The 16,959-nt window shown below is 49.2% G+C and overlaps 1 protein-coding gene across 1 annotated transcript in view; it reads left to right on the top strand.

The window, feature by feature from the left end:
* The window catches only part of lamc1 (laminin, gamma 1), a 48,746-nt gene that overhangs the window by 17,628 nt on the left and 14,159 nt on the right, over positions 1–16,959 (top strand). The window contains exons 2-6 of the mRNA XM_084912136.1: positions 5,478–5,782; positions 12,256–12,386; positions 15,678–15,844; positions 15,975–16,163; positions 16,901–16,959. The exon at positions 16,901–16,959 is cut by the window's right edge and continues 59 nt beyond it. Coding sequence (XP_084768262.1) covers positions 5,478–5,782; positions 12,256–12,386; positions 15,678–15,844; positions 15,975–16,163; positions 16,901–16,959 — 851 coding nt within the window. The remainder of the gene's footprint in view (positions 1–5,477; positions 5,783–12,255; positions 12,387–15,677; positions 15,845–15,974; positions 16,164–16,900) is intronic.

Genomic DNA, 16,959 nt, shown 5'->3' with positions numbered 1-16,959 from the left:
GTGGATGTAAATGGAGAGAGTGCGCTCAGTGCGACCTTTGACCTTTCTCCTGCGCGGTACCTGCTGCCCGGACTCGTCAGCGCGAGTTCGAAGCTCGGTGGTGCCCACACGTCCAAAAGTCAAAGCGGCCATTGTTCGTTTCCCTGGAGAAGAATGCGGTGATGTCATGGGAGGAAATTTAATTGGACCGTGCTGTGAGCTGAGGCGTCCCCCCGCCCCTTCACAACAACTGTAACCCCCTCCCCCCTCCCAGCCCTCAGGACGAGCCTGGGAAGTTTCCAGAGCTCCCAAACATCCAAGAAATGTTTTAAAGGAGCTCAGCCCCCAGTTTAGTGGAATTTACACTATAAAACACAGAGTTTGAAGTCCTGACAGAAGCTACGAACGGCCATGTTTGCACGTTTATTTTTAATTTCTTCTAAGGAAATATGTGTTTATAATGGCAGGAAACGAGCGACACAGTGAAGCTGTTAGCCTTCATCAGAGTCACAGATGCTCTGAGATTTGTCACCTTTTCCTTTTCTGTCATTTCGTTACCTCGGAGTACTTGAACAAACCAAGTGCAGTGTGGTGGTTTCTCTCAAAACGTGATTTAATGCAAAGAGAAAAGTTTTTATCCAAATCAAAACTGCCAGAAATGAATGTTCTCAAAGTGAAGAGCAGCTATGAAATGTGACAGCAGAAATCATTTCAAGAATTTATTTTTTTACTGTGAGGAAAATGTCACAGCTCTGAGAAAAATGCGATGATGTCACCGGGCCGCACAGCGTGCTGGGGCGTGCCCCTCCCACCCTCACCACCCCTCAGGCCGACCCCGAGGCTCGGATACGTTCGGAGCAGCGATGTCAGGAATCCACGAGAGAAAAAACAGCCTCGAGCCACAAAACGTCTCCTGATCCTGGTTTTCTTCTTCAGCCGGGCTGACGTGTGACGGCTGCTCGCAGTGAGGCCTGCGTGTCCGGTTATTTGTCCATGATTCTTTACAGTCTTTGCTTGTTTCCATGTGGGTTCATCAGGTTTGAGTGTGTCAGAGGAAACAGCTGCATCTCAAACACGTTGAAGGACAGCTCCTGATTTTCAGGTCTGGCCTGAGCGAGCCGACTGCATCGTCTTCCTCCCCCTGCCTCATCTGTCCTCCAGAAGGACGTCTTCCTCGTTAAACGCCGTCCTCTGTGGACGAAGAACATCTGCCTCTGAAATAAAGCCTCCTTTATAAGAGACTATCTGAGGTTTATGACCAAACGCACCTGACTGTGTCCACAGTTACCAAAATAAAAGCTCAGATGGCGACGGCGCTGATTCATCTCTCTGGTTTATTCAGACGCTGGTTACGGGCAGTTTGCGTCACCCTTCTCATATTTTTGGAAGCATTTCCCAAACGAATTCCTCTTTGCCATCCCGTTGCCGACCTGATCCTCCGCTTGCAGAGTGGCGTGACGCAGACGTGCCGCGGGGAGCCGAACACACGCACATGCTCAGTTGATCAGAGCTGCAGAGAGCGAGGCTGCAATAAGAATCACCACGCAGCTCAAAATAAGACAGAGTAACAGATCAGTGAGTCACAGCAGCAGCCTGTGGCTGAAGTTATTCATATCGACTCCTTTGAGACTGTTTGCTGTAATCGTGGCCTCTCTGGGCCTCCGTACATTTCAGTTTTTCCAGCTAAAGTTCTGATGAGTTTGTTGCTTCTGATCCAAACTTGGACTCCAGGCTTAGACTGGGAGATTCAGGCCAGAGGTCAGAGGTCACGTGCAGCTACGGAAGCTGTCGGTCTCGTTACGTTGCTCGCTGGAACTTCAGCAGAGCTCGTCCTCCCTCGTGCTCGTTTGCATTTCTGCTCACTGAGTCGTCGTGTCTTCCATATCAGGGCAGGAAAAACTCCCAGCAGCCCCCTCTGCCCCCTCTCCGTCTTTGAGTTTCTGTGGTCTCTTTCTTCCTCCGTCCGTCCCTCCGTCCGGCGTCACTATGCCCAGCGGAAACACATTCCTGCCGTGTCACCCCCCGTCACCCCCACCGGTCCCTCGGAAAGAAAAGCTGCTTCTCCAGAACGACTGGAGGCTCTTTTCATGTTTGGACGTGACTCCGAGGCCCCCCGAGGAGACTCTGGCAGGGTCAGCGTGCCACAAAAGGCGGGTTAGCGCCGCTTAAAGCAAAACCAGCTAATTGACGATGTCTGCGTTTGTTTCTCAGCGGCGGCTTTGCTGCAGGAGCGTCTTAACGGCAGCTTAAATCCTCAGAGGCTCCAAGCAGGGGCAGACAAAAAGCTTCTATAGTGAATTTGGCTTAAAGGTTGAGTTCACTGTTTTTTAATCCGGCCTTTATTAAAGCGCCGTTTCCTGTTTACAATATGAGAGGACAAAAGCTCCTCTTTTACTCACTTTTTACACTTTTAGGAGGCTTAACGTGTAAAAATGATCTCAACTGGTTTATTCCAGGTCACTGTGTTAGATAATAGAATACTTGGCTTTGCTGATGAGAAATAAATCAGAAAAATGAAGCTGTACAAAAATCAAATCTCACATTTTCAAATCGAGGACAAACGTTCACTTTAATCTGTGCGAGTCAGAAACTGCAGTTCCACTAATGTCCACCGGGGCTCCGGTGAGTCAGTCCCCATGAACTCCCATGTTAACATATCCAACGTGTTTACAGCTCTGGTTGTAGTTGTTATACATCGTTAGGGGCGTGGCCTCTTTGACTGACAGGTGGGTGGCGACACAGGCGGCTAGCTGGCTGCTAGCTTCACTGCAGCTAACTGGAGCTGTTGGAGGTTTTTGGGGCCTTTTTAATGACATCATGTGACCTGCTGTGAGGTTACTGTGGTAACAGACCGAGAAGACTTAAACCAGTGTGTGACGTCACAGCCTGGAGTTTACATCCAGCGTCTGGAGGCCTGTGACTGTGCAGAGGACAATAATCTGATTTACTTGATGTATGTTTATTTTTCTTTTAATAAAAATACTTTTTTTTTTAACTCTGACAATAAAGCGATCCCTGGGGTGAAGGAGCTTTGGTGCACCCGGCTCTCCTGGGTGAGGGGTATGTTTGATTCGCTCCACCAGCGTGTCCAGTCGCTGTAGCTAAGCGCTCGTAGTCATTTTAAGGATGGCTGACCTCTTCTGTGATTTAGGTAGAAGGACGAGAATGAAACAAATGTCAAATATGTGAAACGGACACGTCGTCCAGCTGCAGGCGAGGCTGTTAACCCTTCACCTCTACAGCTCTTGTTAACTCCCTGTAATTCATCTCCATAAAACCTGAATCATCTCAGATTTATGAGGGTTTTTTCTGCTGGAAGGCTCCACCTGCTCTCATAGAGCCACGTCTTTCAGAGTTTTAAGTTTCATCAACTTTTCTCTGTGCATGCTGGGAAACGGATGAAAGACGGTGACAGCATGAAGATGGCTCCTCGTCAGCAGGAGCTCGGGTTCATCCTCGGTTTGTTTTTCCAGTCTGTGTGGCTTCCTCTTTGTGTTCTCAGGACGGCGCTTTGTCGTCTGTCTGCAGCGTCACTTCCTGCGGGCCCCTCCGGCCTCCTGTCCCAGCAGCCACCTGGACTTTGTTTGCCTCCCGATTGCTGCGACAACAGACGCTTTTGTCCCGTCCGTGAGGATGCGGAGGCGTGTTTCTGTGCAGTTTCTGAAGAGACGTCACCGACGGGTTTGTGTTCCTGTCAGTGGCGTTCGTCTCCTCTGACGCCTCTTCATAAACCTTTGATCCGAGGCCGGCGAGGCTCGTTTGCAGGTCCCACGTGTTCGCCGTCAGATCTGAATGAAACGGCTTTTTATTCTGAAACTGGTGAACTTCACTCAGCCCAGTTTGTTCCAGGAACTCAAAGTGTCCGGCTGTGGAGGAATGTGTGGGAAACCGTGACGGAGCGCTTCCTTTTCATGCTGTGATCTCTGCGAGCACACACATCTGTGAGGGGACGTTCTGGGGAGGCTACATAAAAGCAGCACGGTTGGTGTTCAGACCTCCGTCCACCTGAGGCCCGTTCTGCTCCCCTCACAAACGTCACCTCAGCGTCTTCCTTTTGTTTGATCTTGTTGCTCCATCTCTGCGTTTGAGCCGTTTTCCCACCTGTGATGGGAACAGCTTTTGTTTTATGACTCTGTAAATATGTAATCATGAATGTTTGAAGGATATTTCACACTCGATTACTGTAAACAGCCTCACAAGGCCGACACTCTGGGAACGCAGTGACACACATTTAATCCGTTTCTGAACATTTTCTTCATGTTTGGTTTTCATTCTTCTAAGAAAACACCTCCACCCATGTTTGACTTACCAATGGCCAGTGTCCATGCTTTTATTTTGACAGTCTACCCTGCCTCTCTGGTGTTGTGGCCCCTGATTATAACTCAGCGGCTCTGCGTGACGGTTGGTCCTGGATCTGCTGTGGAGAGCAGGTTCAGGGCCGTCCACGCCGACCCTGAGTTGGTGCAGAGGCAGCTGGTTTCAATCATCTGTCACATCAGGAAATAAAAACATCTGCTTCTGTTTCTTTCACGCCGAGTTTGGTTTGCGGTGAAAAGACGAAGCGAGCGTGTTTGTGAAGATGAAAGCAGCACAGTAGCAGTTTGGTCTTCGTGAGATGTGCTGATGCGTCCCTGATCCAGCGCTTCAGGGTCGGTGCTGTTTGTTAAACCGCTGCGTGAAATTTAAAGCCTTCAGACTGACCTCTGATTGGCCGCCTGTGTTCGCAGCGCTGTGTGAACGGAACGGCCGGTAATACAGAAAATGAAACCTCAGCGGTGACGTCCACCGAGGCTTTGATTGTGAGCAGTAAATGGGCCTCCGCCCTCGCGGCGCCTGTTAGCCTTCGCTCATAAACTCGGTGTGGTCCTCAGAGCGTCACGCACGCACGGGGAGGACGCCGGCGGCGTGTTTGCTGTTGCTTCATTGTTTCCTGTAATAAACTGCAGCTCTTTGTGCGCTTCAGTCCTATCAGCAGCTTCACCTTTATTTGCCGTTGACACAGAGGGGCCCCTCCAGACCGGGGCCCTGTCAGCGCACTGTTTACAGAGCAGATTCTTTGGCTGAGCAAACAGCCGTACCCCCCGCCGCCCGGCTCAAACACGGCGGCCTTCCTTTGCTCGCTGACTGACGGCTGCTGGAGCGTTCAGGCCGACCTGCTCAGACTCGCCAAATATGTGGCGAGTGTCGCAGTCAGAGGAAGAACTGCACTTCACATTCCTGCTCAGCATTTCCCAAATCGCCCGAGATCCCCCCCCGACAGGGCCCGAGCGGGCGTCAGGAAGCAGTCCTGCAGAGACACGATGCTCCGCAGAGATCCTCAGGTTACAGTCAGGGCGGAGGTACAGCTGCATCCAGCTGTGCTGTGTAAGGTTTAACCTCCGCCCTGGAGCATCAGTATTTTTGATCCTGCAGCTTCTTTCGGTCTGCAGGTTTTTAGTCTCCTTCCAGCTGTTACACATAAACTAAATCTAACCTAACGCTCCTCCCTCTCTCTGCAGGTAAGGCCTTCGACATCACCTACGTCCGCCTCAAGTTCCACACCAGCCGGCCGGAGAGCTTCGCCATCTACAAGCGGACCAGCGAGGGCAGCCCCTGGGTGCCGTACCAGTACTACAGCAGCTCCTGCGAGAAGACCTACCAGAAAGCGAACCGCGGCTTCATCCGCACGGGCCAGGACGAGCAGCAGGCGCTCTGCACCGACGAGTTCAGCGACATCTCGCCGCTCACCGGAGGAAACGTGGCCTTCTCCACGCTGGAGGGACGACCCAGCGCGTACAACTTCGACAACAGCCCCGTCCTCCAGGTGAGCGCGTTTTTAGTTCTGATATTACCTCATGAATCATTTTAAAGGCTTTGAGAGCAGAAACAATATCAGCTCCACAGAAAAGTGATGTTAGAAAATCTGAAAACAGAAATGTGACGAGAATTTTACGGGAATCATGTTGAGGCACAAATTTGACCTTTAATCCTTTAAAAGTATCTTCTGTTCTTCATAAAGTTCTTATTTAGAAATAAAATAAGGACACCGTTTGAGCCTCAGTAACTACGGATGAAGGCGTGCGTGTGACGCCGCCTGAGACAACATTTCCTCAGGCGGGATCATCGTGACTCCTCCCCTCACAGAACGAGAAGCCGGAGGTTTCTGGGCACAGGGAGGTTTAGTTTGAGAAAGAGCAGCGGCTCCGTGAAATCAGAGTTCGGTGGGAGTCGTTCACACAGTCGGAAAAGCTCACATGAACCAGATCGCTGCTTTCCCCTAAACAAACTCTCCGTAATCATCAAAGATTCTTTGTCTTTTGAATATTCGATTTGTTCCCTTGGAGCCTGAAACTGATGAAATATTCCCAGAATGAAGGGAAAGTTTCAGACCTCAGACATCAGCATCTGTAATGCTTTTGTAAGCGAGTGTTCCCTCGTTCTGCAGACAGAAGTTCTTGAGCAGCACCGCCTGCGCCCGCTTCCTGGCGACGCCCCCGGATTTCCCAGCTCGGTTTGGCCCGAGCGCCGGCAGCTGGAGCGCTCTCCTTGTTGTCCCCTCCTCTTCCCGTCGCCCGTCAGCGCGTCTGCGATTGCTTCATGAGCAGGAAGCAGAGTCTGTGTTCATTCCTCTCGCCTCAGTTTTTGTTTTGTAAGGTCACTCTGACACACACACACACACACACACACACACACACACACACACACACACACACACACACACACTGTGCACTAAATACAGTTTATAGGTTTTATCAGTAACAAGAGGAACACTGAGTTTCCCACAGTCATCACACTGTAGGTGAGGAAACACAAATGGTGCAGTGGGAGAGACTCACGTGATGAATGTTCCTCTGTCAGACTCTGCGGGAGATTTTGTGGCATCAGTGACTCACATTATTCATTTAGAGCTGATGTGTTTTAATCAGGAAGGTCCTGAAAGGAGGATGTGCGTAAGTATTTATTCTGAAAACAGCGAGTGACAGAAGGTCCTGATGGATGGACGGAGCTGCCCGTCCATCCATCCATTCGTGCACTTTCTGCAGACGGTGTTCCTCATAGCTGCTGCAGGTCTCCGGGACATGCTGGAGATCAGATCTTCATGCGTGGAGATCGTTTTTAAGGACGGATCATAGTTTCAGTCAGGATCTGACGCAGCTCGTTGTTTCTGAACCGTCATCAGTTTTCAGTAAGGTCGGTCCTTAAAAAGCCGAAGCCCACAAACTCTGAAACTCTTTCGTGTTATTTTTCAGTCTTTTCTTATTTTAGAACATTTGATTTATTTAAGTTTGGCTTGATTTTAAAGACGATATTAAAACAAAGACTAAACGTTGAGAAGAGTCAGCTGATGATAAACCACTGAGGACCTGGTGGAGCGCAACCGACTCCCCAGCCATGACCTGACATGACCTGTGTGCTGGTGATTAACTCAGGAAGTATATGATCCGAGGAATTCAAAATACGAATCTGCTGTTCCGCTCTCCGCCTTAACCTCGGATAACTAAACCCCGACGGAGGTTCAGGTGTCGATTGGCTCAGATGAAGGCTTGTTAAAAAGTGCAGCTGGTCCGGTTATCTGCTGACCGTTTTAAAGGCCGGTTCTTCCCCCATCTCCGACATTCATGCGGCATAAACGCATCCGGCCCGTCCAGCAGCTGCAGATCCTCACGCTGTCCCATCCAGGAAGCCGGAGCAGCCTCGTCTCCAAATCGCCGCTGTCTAAACTGTAGCGAACATTTGTTTGCCATCAATCAACTGCAGCTCCGTGCCAGTGTGGAGGCCTCACCCGGGATGTGTTTTCTTGAAGGAAGAATGCTGCTTGGTTTTAGGAAGTCCTCCGGGAATCACAAACATTCAGCCTGGAAACAAACAGCCTGTCAGGAGGCGAACAGAGACGCAACCAGTGATTATTTTAGAGGTGGAATAAACGTCCAGCTTCAGCTGTTTAGTCTGCAGCGTGTCAAGTCTTCCACATTAAAACTGCTCCACAGATTGAAATTTTAATCCGTTCTTCCTCGAGCCCAAGAGGGGGAAATTCCCAGAGATGTCCTGAAAGTGCTGCTGGGATTTTGTCCAGATGCGCTGTGAGCGTCCGGGACGTTTTCATGTGCAGCGAAAGATCCGACTCGTCTCCGTTAGTCGACCGACGTCAGCTGCAGACGTACCTGTGTCTTCCTGTTTCCTGAATGTGTAACTCAGGAACAGCGAGCCTGCTGGGGCCACGTTACGCAACATTAACAGTTGTAGCTCCGGTTGTAGCAGACACCTAAAAGCGTGGAAACAGACTGTCACCTGTAACTGGAGGTGGCGCCCTCTGCTGGCTCGTTTCAGCCAAACATCGGTTAAAAACCCAAAGACGTTGATTCCAACACGATGCCGTAAGCGAGCAGAGCGCTCAGACCCTTTGAGCTCAGTCTGTTTGAAACGAAGGACACAGCTCAGACAGGAAATGACATCAGCAAGCTAACAGGAAGTCTGGTTCACTTAATTTCAAAAATAAAAAACTGTTCCTATCCTTTTCCTGCATCTGCCACGTCTCGTTATCATTTCTGAAGTGTCTGCCGTGTTCCCGGGAATGTTGGAGTGTTTGTTTTTCTTTTTTTTGTTATCTTTACCAAAATGTTGTGTTTTCTGTTTTTTGAGGGGGTTTCCCGCCTCGGGGCCACCGTAGGAAAAGAAACCTGGAGCGTGACATCTCCATCAGCCACATTAACATGTTAGCTAACTTTCATCTAACGGTCGCGACATTTAAGGCTGATTTTTGTCGTGGAAGCACAAAGTGGAGTAAATGTGGTGTCGTTGGTCAGCAGATGGAAAGAATAAAATGATCGATCTAAATGTAATAAAGATCCTGTGGATGTCTAAGGCCACAGTCCTCGGTGAGGATGGTCCAGCAGGGATGAATCGGTCTCGGGGATGTTGGATTTCTCTGCGGCTCACTCAGAAACAGTTAGAGGTGAAAAGTCTGGCCTGTAAACACTTGTGCCAGCAGCTCTCGGCTGTATTTAACGCCGTGATGGTTGATCGTCTGCCCGTTGAGGTGGACGCTCTCAGCTGCTGGTTATTTCCCGCTCAGAGATGACAGACAGCAGGAATGTCACAGAGCGACAAACAGCCGTCTGACGCCTCCGGCGGGCCGCCGCCTCCAAAAAGATCCTGGCTTTGGTATAAATAGCTCGATGCCAGCGAGACAAATAAGGAAGTTTAGAGCTGAGCTGCAGAGCTAAATCTGTTCATTTACACAGAGAGGAAGTACGAGGCTCGAAGGAAGCAAGGGAGGAAATAACGAGCCGTGAAAATGCTTTTCCAGAAAGCTTCGGCTGATCGCTTTTCCAAACTGGGATGGGTCATGTGATGGGGCAGACTGCCTGAACTAAAACATAGTCAAAGGTTACACTGAAAATATTACCAATAAAAAAATTAACTGGATGTTTTATCAGCGTTTAAATGAGTTTACAGCTTCCTAATCGGCTGCTATGCATCGCTCCACCGATGGATCACATCAGAGTGTAACAGAGTTACGTGGCAGCTAATTCTGCAAAATGCCGTCTTTCGCTGAGCATTTTAGAAGTTTTGTGGCTGGATAAAGGTGGACCGTGGGACCAACTTAGTAATGCACATGTGGAGGGTTTGAAAGGAGGAAACACAGTATAGCTGTGACTTTATTGGCCAGTATTTCCTCAAAGAGCAGCCTTTGGTCTCAGGACGCCATCATGGAAGTGAGAAACCTGCAGTTCCTGTAACGTCCACTGGAGGCTCCAGCATTCCTATATAACTCGCCTAGATTAGTTTGCATTATTAGGGGCGTGGCCTCTATTCAATTTATTTAGATTCAATTTTATTTATACAGCGCAAAATCACAACAACCGTCCTCAATGTGCTTTATATTGTAAGGTCGACCCTACAATAATAGATACAGAGAAAAACCCAACAATCATATGACCCCCTATGAGCAGCACTTTAGTGACAGTGAGAAGGAAAAACTCCCTTTTAACAGGAAGAAACCTGCAGCAGAACCAGGCTCAGGGAGGGGCGGGGCCATCTGCTGTGATTGGTTAGGTAAGAGAAGGAAGACAGGATAAAGAGTTTGGGCTTAGGTTTCTTTACTCATCACCTGCTCCATCCCAGTCTCAAATCTACCGTAAAACGTTTCTAAAAAGTCCAAAGTCCCAAACATTTAAGCCCGTAAGTGGTTTAAAACCAGTCTTAACTCAATCCCAAAATCAAGTTTGAATCCAGTTTCAAAGCAGTGCTAAATTACACCTAAAACAAGCCCAAGCTAAGGTCCAAATTCAGTTCCAGAGCAGGTTTTAAACCAGTCTTGATTCAAACTCGGAACCAGTGTAAAGTCAGTCATGAACAAAATCTGAAAGAAGTTTTAAAACTTGGCCTAAAATCAGTTTTAAAATTCAATTCAATTCAATTTTATTTATATAGCGCCAAATCACAACAAAAGTCGCCTCAAGGCGCTTCATAGATACAGAGAAAAACCCAACAATCATATGACCCCCTATGAGCAGCACTTTGGCGACAGTGGGAAGGAAAAACTCCCTTTTAACAGGAAGAAACCTCCGGCAGAACCAGGCTCAGGGAGGGGCGGGGCCATCTGCTGTGATTGGTTGGGGTGAGAGAAGGAAGACAGGATAAAGACATGCTGTGGAAGAGAGACAGAGGTTAATAACAGATATGATTCAATGCAGAGAGGTCTGTTAACACATAGTGAGTGAAGAAGAAACACCCAGTGGGAATCCTCCAGCAGCCTACACCTATTGCAGCATAACTAAGGGAGGATTCAGGGTCACCTGATCCACAGAAGAGGAGCCTGATTATTTAAGACCTTGTAGATCAGGAGCAGGATTTCTGGATTTAACAGGGAGCCAGTGAAGGAGAAATCTGGCTCTAAAAACCAAGAATGGTGGAGGCCGGAACGCTGAGTCTGTGGAGCTCCTGATCATGGAGTAGCCTCTAACAATAAAGCACAGCTTCATGTTTCAGGAACTGGCTGTCGTGTTCAGAGCAGATTATTTGTGTTGCTCATGTTGGGAATGAATCCAGTAACCCGATGGAAGTTGTTTCAGTGCCGGTCGGCTGTGTTACCAGGCTACATGTGTGACACGGTTACATCAGTATTTAACCGTCGAGCGGTCGTGCTCGGTGCTTTCAAGGCTTTATGCTCTGCTTGTTTCCTGTGAGGGTCAGGTAAACTTCCTGTTTCAGAGCCTGTGAGTCGCAGGCTGTTCCACATTCCCAGCACTTGTCCGAGGATTTAACAGGCATGTGCGAAGTCACAGTTTTCCTGAGTGGGCGGACAAACATGGAGCAGGTCTGACAGCGGGCCAGCTCGCTTATGTTCAGTTCCGCTTTCCCCTCGAGCTGCCGCTTCGTCTTCAGCTTCTCCGAAGCTTCGGGCCTGACGAGCTTCCTGCTGAACGGAGCTATCGCTGGCTTTCCCACGAGGCGGGATGTTGAGTAACTTTCTTTATCCTCTGAAACCCAACAGGTGTCCTGAGTAATTCCCTCCATCTGGATCTTGTATCGTAAGGCCAAGAAAATAAATTCATTTCTGTGGAAATGTCACAGTGTGAGGGCCTGCCGGTGTCTGCGTCACTGTTTTTCCCACAGCTGGAACTGAAACCACTTCTCTGTTTGCAGATTACAAAAACCAGGATGTTTCACACGCCTGCGTTTGCTTTGAGTTTAATTAAAGTAATCAGATTACTGGTTGAGGTAGGCATGCTCTCTTCAGTGTGATCTTAAATCACTCTTGGGGCAGAATCGGCACAAACCTGCTGAGGATCATCCAGCAGTGACATCGTTCCAGCTGTTGGGATAAACGGGAGAAAAACCAAATAAAGTTTTAAATATTTCTTTAGTAGTTGGATCATAAAGACGTAAATTATTTCTAAAAACTCAGCTGGGGTCCGTAGACGCTGATGTCCGATCACATTTACGTCTGTCCAGTAGGATAAGCGGGACGCGTCTCAATCAGATTTGTTATGAGTTTGATTAGCTGATTAATAGTTATGGAAGAAATATTGTTTTTGCAGTATGACTGGCTGACATGGACCCGATGGGGATTTTTGGCTGTCGGTGTCTTTGTTGGCGTGCAGCGGCTGAATGTTGACGGTAGTCTAAGTGTGAAGAGGCTTTAAGCCAATCAGGACATCAGAGCATGGCCGTGTTTGGTCAGGTGTATGAGCATGCTCCGTTCGTCCTGAAGAGCAGGTGCTGTCTGGCAGGTGATGCTCCTCTGTTTGCCCTCGTGTGTCTAACGCAGCATCCATGTTGTGTCTGTTGCAGGACTGGGTGACGGCCACCGACATCAGAGTGACCCTGAACCGGCTCAACACATTCGGAGACGAGGTCTTCAATGACCCCAAGGTCCTCAAGTCCTACTACTACGCCATCTCTGACTTCGCGGTGGGAGGAAGGTAAAGCCTCAGATTCACTGCAGGTCCTGTTTTTCAGCTCCTCGCGTCGCAGTCGAGTCCTCCGGCGGAGCTCTGCTCTGCGGTCAGGTCCCGCTGTGTCACTGTGTGATCCGCTTCCGTGTGACCGGCGCAGGGACCCGCACTAGAATTCGTTTTTCGACAGGCATTACTCGAGTGTTACACGGAGCACGACTCTGCAGCCATAATCTGTTTGAATGTGGAGCACATTTCCCTTACACCGCCAGCATTCCTGAAATTCCTAGCCGGCAGGGCCAGATTATAGGGAAACCGGAATGAGGCGGTCCGACAGCCGTGACGGATGGAAGAAAAGGGGCGATTCCCGAGCCGAGCACCTGGAGGATTTAACCTTTACTTGTCCCAGGAGGAGATTTTCCTTCTGCACCTTCACCTGGATCTACCTGAGCAGCTGGCAGCTCTGTGGGCAGATTTATCTGCACTTTATTATATCAACACTTTTCATTGTGCAATTCTGCCAGTGACTCATTCATGCAAACACACAGCTCATGAACACTCCTTTGAACTCTTTGAACTCCTTGAACTCGTGCAGCAGCTTGAAGCAGGTAGAGACTTTCTGAAAGCAGCAGCTCGCTGCTCATTGGACAGAAGATCACCTGGAGTTTTTCCGTTTGCTCACGTTTTGGCCGGGAGGGAGCAAAGGGTTTAAATCCAGCTTGACATGTGTGATGTTCAGGATTTCTTTCATGCTTCTCCCTCCGTGCCTGCTCGGGTTCGACTGAACCTCCAACAATCTTTCTGTTTTATGACGTCTTGTGAATTATGTGTTACCAGGAAGGTTTCTGATCCTGTGTAAACCCAGGACACAGCCACAGAGACGATGATGTTTATAGTTTGCTGTGAAAATGTGAAACGGGCGCAGCGATTTATTGAATTGTGTGCAAACATGAAAATACAGCTTTTAATCCAAAAACGAGTTTAACGGGCTCGTGAGTGAATCTTTGGTGTGACCTCCTTCACCCCTCAGCACAGCGTGAGCTCTGCTTTCTTTACGTATCATTCGGAGCTCTTCTCCGTCAGGCTGATCCCACGAGCTGAAATCTGCTCCAACCATGATGGAGCCTCCACCGTGTTGCACAGGAGGACCTCTGTCCCGACCTCCTCCCTGAACCAAATCTAGATTTATCAGATTTCCCATCAGAACGGTTCCACTGATCAGTCCAGGTCTTCTATAATGTGCATGCTAGGGCTGGGCCATATCAAACCGTTCACGGTAACACCGTATAATGTTGGGCAACGATAAGAAAATGAAATATGGCGATAGAATATGGGTAAAGCACGCATGCGTAGTGCCTTTGTTTTCATACGCACATGGCGGAAAAAGCATGGCGGCGATGGAGAATGAGAAGGGCGAAAGCGGATCGTTGAATGAAACGGATGAAAATGGTAAATGGCCTGTATTTGTATAGCGCTTTTCTAGTCCCTAAGGACCCCAAAGCGCTTTACACAACCAGTCATCCACCCATTCACACACAGGTGATGGCAGCTACATTGTAGCCACAGCCGCCCTGGGGCGCACTGACAGAGGCGAGGCTGCCGGACACTGGCGCCACCGGGCCCTCTGACCACCATCAGTAGGCAACAGGTGAAGCGTCTTGCCCAAGGACACAACGACTGAGACTGTCCAACCTTCCGATTACAAGACGAACTCCCAACTCTTGAGCCACGATTGAACCAGAACTGGTTTGTAAAAACGCTGCAGCTTCACTGGTGTGGAACTGGTTTAGCTTTCGTCCCTCAGATACACAACAAAGCACTATTTTTGGTAGCGCATGCTAGCGGGCCGTCGTTATTACCGTGTTTTTTGGAAAATACGGCGCACTTAAAATCAATTGGAGCATTACGGCTATCGTAGGCGGAGCCTCGCGGAGTGATACGTACTGTGCTTCAACATAATATTACCGTGTTGTGTGTATAACCTCTTTTTAAGTTGTGTGGATGTTATACATGGTTATGCTGAGGATGTGTCGGCCAGTTTCCTCTGGAAATGCCTTTTGGTTAAACTGTCAGACAGGAATTTGCATTTGCACTGTTAAATTTTTATATAACTTTAATGCAGATAAAAAAACAGCTGCTTGTTTAAGTGAAAATACATTGATGTTTTTTTGCACTAATAAAGTTGTGGAGTTGTAAAGTATTTTGTCTCGTGTCAATTATATCGTCAGTTACATCGTTATCGCAAATTTTCAAATGTGTATCGTGATAAATATTTTTGGTCGCTCTAGTGCACACCTCACCTTCTTGGCAGGTGTCCTTTCTCAGGGGACGCACTGCGCTGAGGTGTGCCAGGCGTTCAGCTCTGAGAATCACCTCGTTGGTGTAAAAATACTTTGTTGTCAAACTGTTATCTCTAACATTTTTCATTTGAACTAAAGAAATGGGAGCAGACGATGTTTTTGCGACGGGCCGATGGAAACAAAGAGCTTAAAACTGGTTCTTTGCTCAGTGGTCCAAAGAAAAACTTTGATAGAGCTTCAGAAATCCCGAACTCGAGACCACCTCAGTAAAGTCTGGCTCCTTTGAAGCAGCACATAAAGAAAGGACTCGAGACTTTTGCACAAAAGTGTGTGACTCTGTCACGCTAACGGCCACAGACTCCCTCCTTCTGCTCTCGAGGACTGATTGTGGGGACATCTCACTGAAGCCTTCGCACTCACTGCAGGAGAATAAAGGACGTGTTGTCCCACGGAGGTTCTGTGCGTCACTAGATGGCGGCGTATCTCCGACACATTCCTCAGCGCTGCTCGTGAGTCGCGCTGACTGTTTATCTGTGCGCTGCTTTATCGCTCCTTCGTTCTGTGCCGTGAGCTCCAGAAGGGCTCAGGGTGCATGCTGGGCTTTCCCTCAGCTCGGCGAACCGTGAAGTCTGCACGTTTACAGTATTGAACCCGCTGCAAACACTGACTCGGTGCTGTAAGCCCGAGGCTGTGCAGCCTTAACAGCTCGGAGCACGAACCCAGGCCTCTCTTCCTTCCCACTGTCAGTTTTTCCAACAGCTCGCTGCCAAGAGACACCTGAGACTATAGCCAAAGGTGGCTGCTGAGCAAGTCCCGTCCTGCTGAGGCGGGTGGCTGCGCTCCCTCGCAAGGTTTAAGAAAACCTTTGCTCGGAGCTGCAGAGCGGAAAAACCTCATCGGGAGCAAAAACAATGACGACAGTAAACTGAACAAAGAGTTGAGCTTTAATGACGGTGTGTGAGCGTTAGCAGCAACCTCTGCAGGTCCAGGTGTGACAGGTGTGCTTCTCTACTTCCAGGTGTAAGTGTAACGGCCACGCCAGCGAGTGCGCGAGGAACGATGGAGGACGGCTGGTGTGTAACTGTAAACACAACACCGCCGGCGACGACTGCCAAGAGTGCCAACCGTTCTTCAACGACCGGCCCTGGAGGAGAGCGACGGCCGACAGCCCCAACGAGTGTCTGCGTAAGTCTGCCGCCGCGCGTTTGCCCCGTCACCGATGATTTTACTGCATCACAAGAGATTTTGGTGCATCTTCAACTTTTTCACTGTTACCTGTTTCGGGTCTTTTATTGTGAAACTCTCCGTCTCTCAGCCTGCGAGTGTAACGGGAAGAGTGCCGAGTGTTACTTCGATGCCGAGCTGTACCGGGCCACCGGTCACGGCGGGCACTGCAGGAACTGCGCCGACAACACGGACGGCCCCAACTGCGAGCGTTGCCTCGACAACTACTACAGAGACCCGGGCGCCGGCCGCTGCCTGCCCTGCCTCTGCAACCCCGTCGGTGAGTGGTGCACACTGGAGAGTGTGGGTGTGCGTGGGAGGCTGTGAGCGGGCCTTCAGCCCCGATTGTGAGAGTGGCCTTTCCCACGGACATTTGAACACACCATGAATGAACAGTGATGTGCTCACATTTACATTTCCTCTTGAACACAACAGTCAGACGTGTGTGTGTCTGTGAGTGTGATCGTTTGTTCTCGCGGTCTGTTTCGAGTGTTTGCTGATCATTTTCATTTCTCTATTTGATCTTTTTTTGGCCTTTGTTTGTTTTTATGTGGTAAATGTTTGTGTTCGTGATGGTTCTGGATGTTTTTGCAGCACGTTGAAATCACTTCTTTGCTCTTTGTTGCCGGTCTTGACATTCTGTCGACTCCTTGCAGTAGCTTCTTTTCTCTCTGGTGTCAGTTTGCCGGACGTCTGTTGTGATTTTTCAGGAAATCTGTCGAGTCGTTTGCAGAGAATCGAAACACAAATTGCAGAAAAGCGTGAAAAGGTTTAAAGATCAGGTTTGGTGATTTTGTAAACGTTTGAGTGAAGTGAAAACATGTGAAACCGCAGGCATGGACTTTGTGGTTTTCAGCAGTTTTTAACGGAGCGCAGCAGGAAACCGCCGCCTAATGTGAGCCAGCTGCTCCACCCACTCTGCACTGCGACGGCTCATTAATGCAGCTGATTGTTTGCATGTGGTTGGAGGTTAACGTGTGTGTGTGTGTGTGCGTGTGTGTGTGTGTGTGCGTGCAGGCTCCGTGTCCCCTCAGTGTGATGACCGAGGCATGTGTGCGTGTAAACCCGGAGTGACC

The sequence above is a fragment of the Perissodus microlepis genome, chromosome 18, assembly GCF_051167445.1.
Source record: "Perissodus microlepis isolate ML-2025 ecotype Zambia chromosome 18, ASM5116744v1, whole genome shotgun sequence".
NCBI lineage: Eukaryota > Metazoa > Chordata > Actinopteri > Cichliformes > Cichlidae > Perissodus > Perissodus microlepis.
The sequence above is the reverse complement of the archived record's forward strand: the minus strand, read 5'-3'. Positions and strand labels throughout refer to the sequence as shown.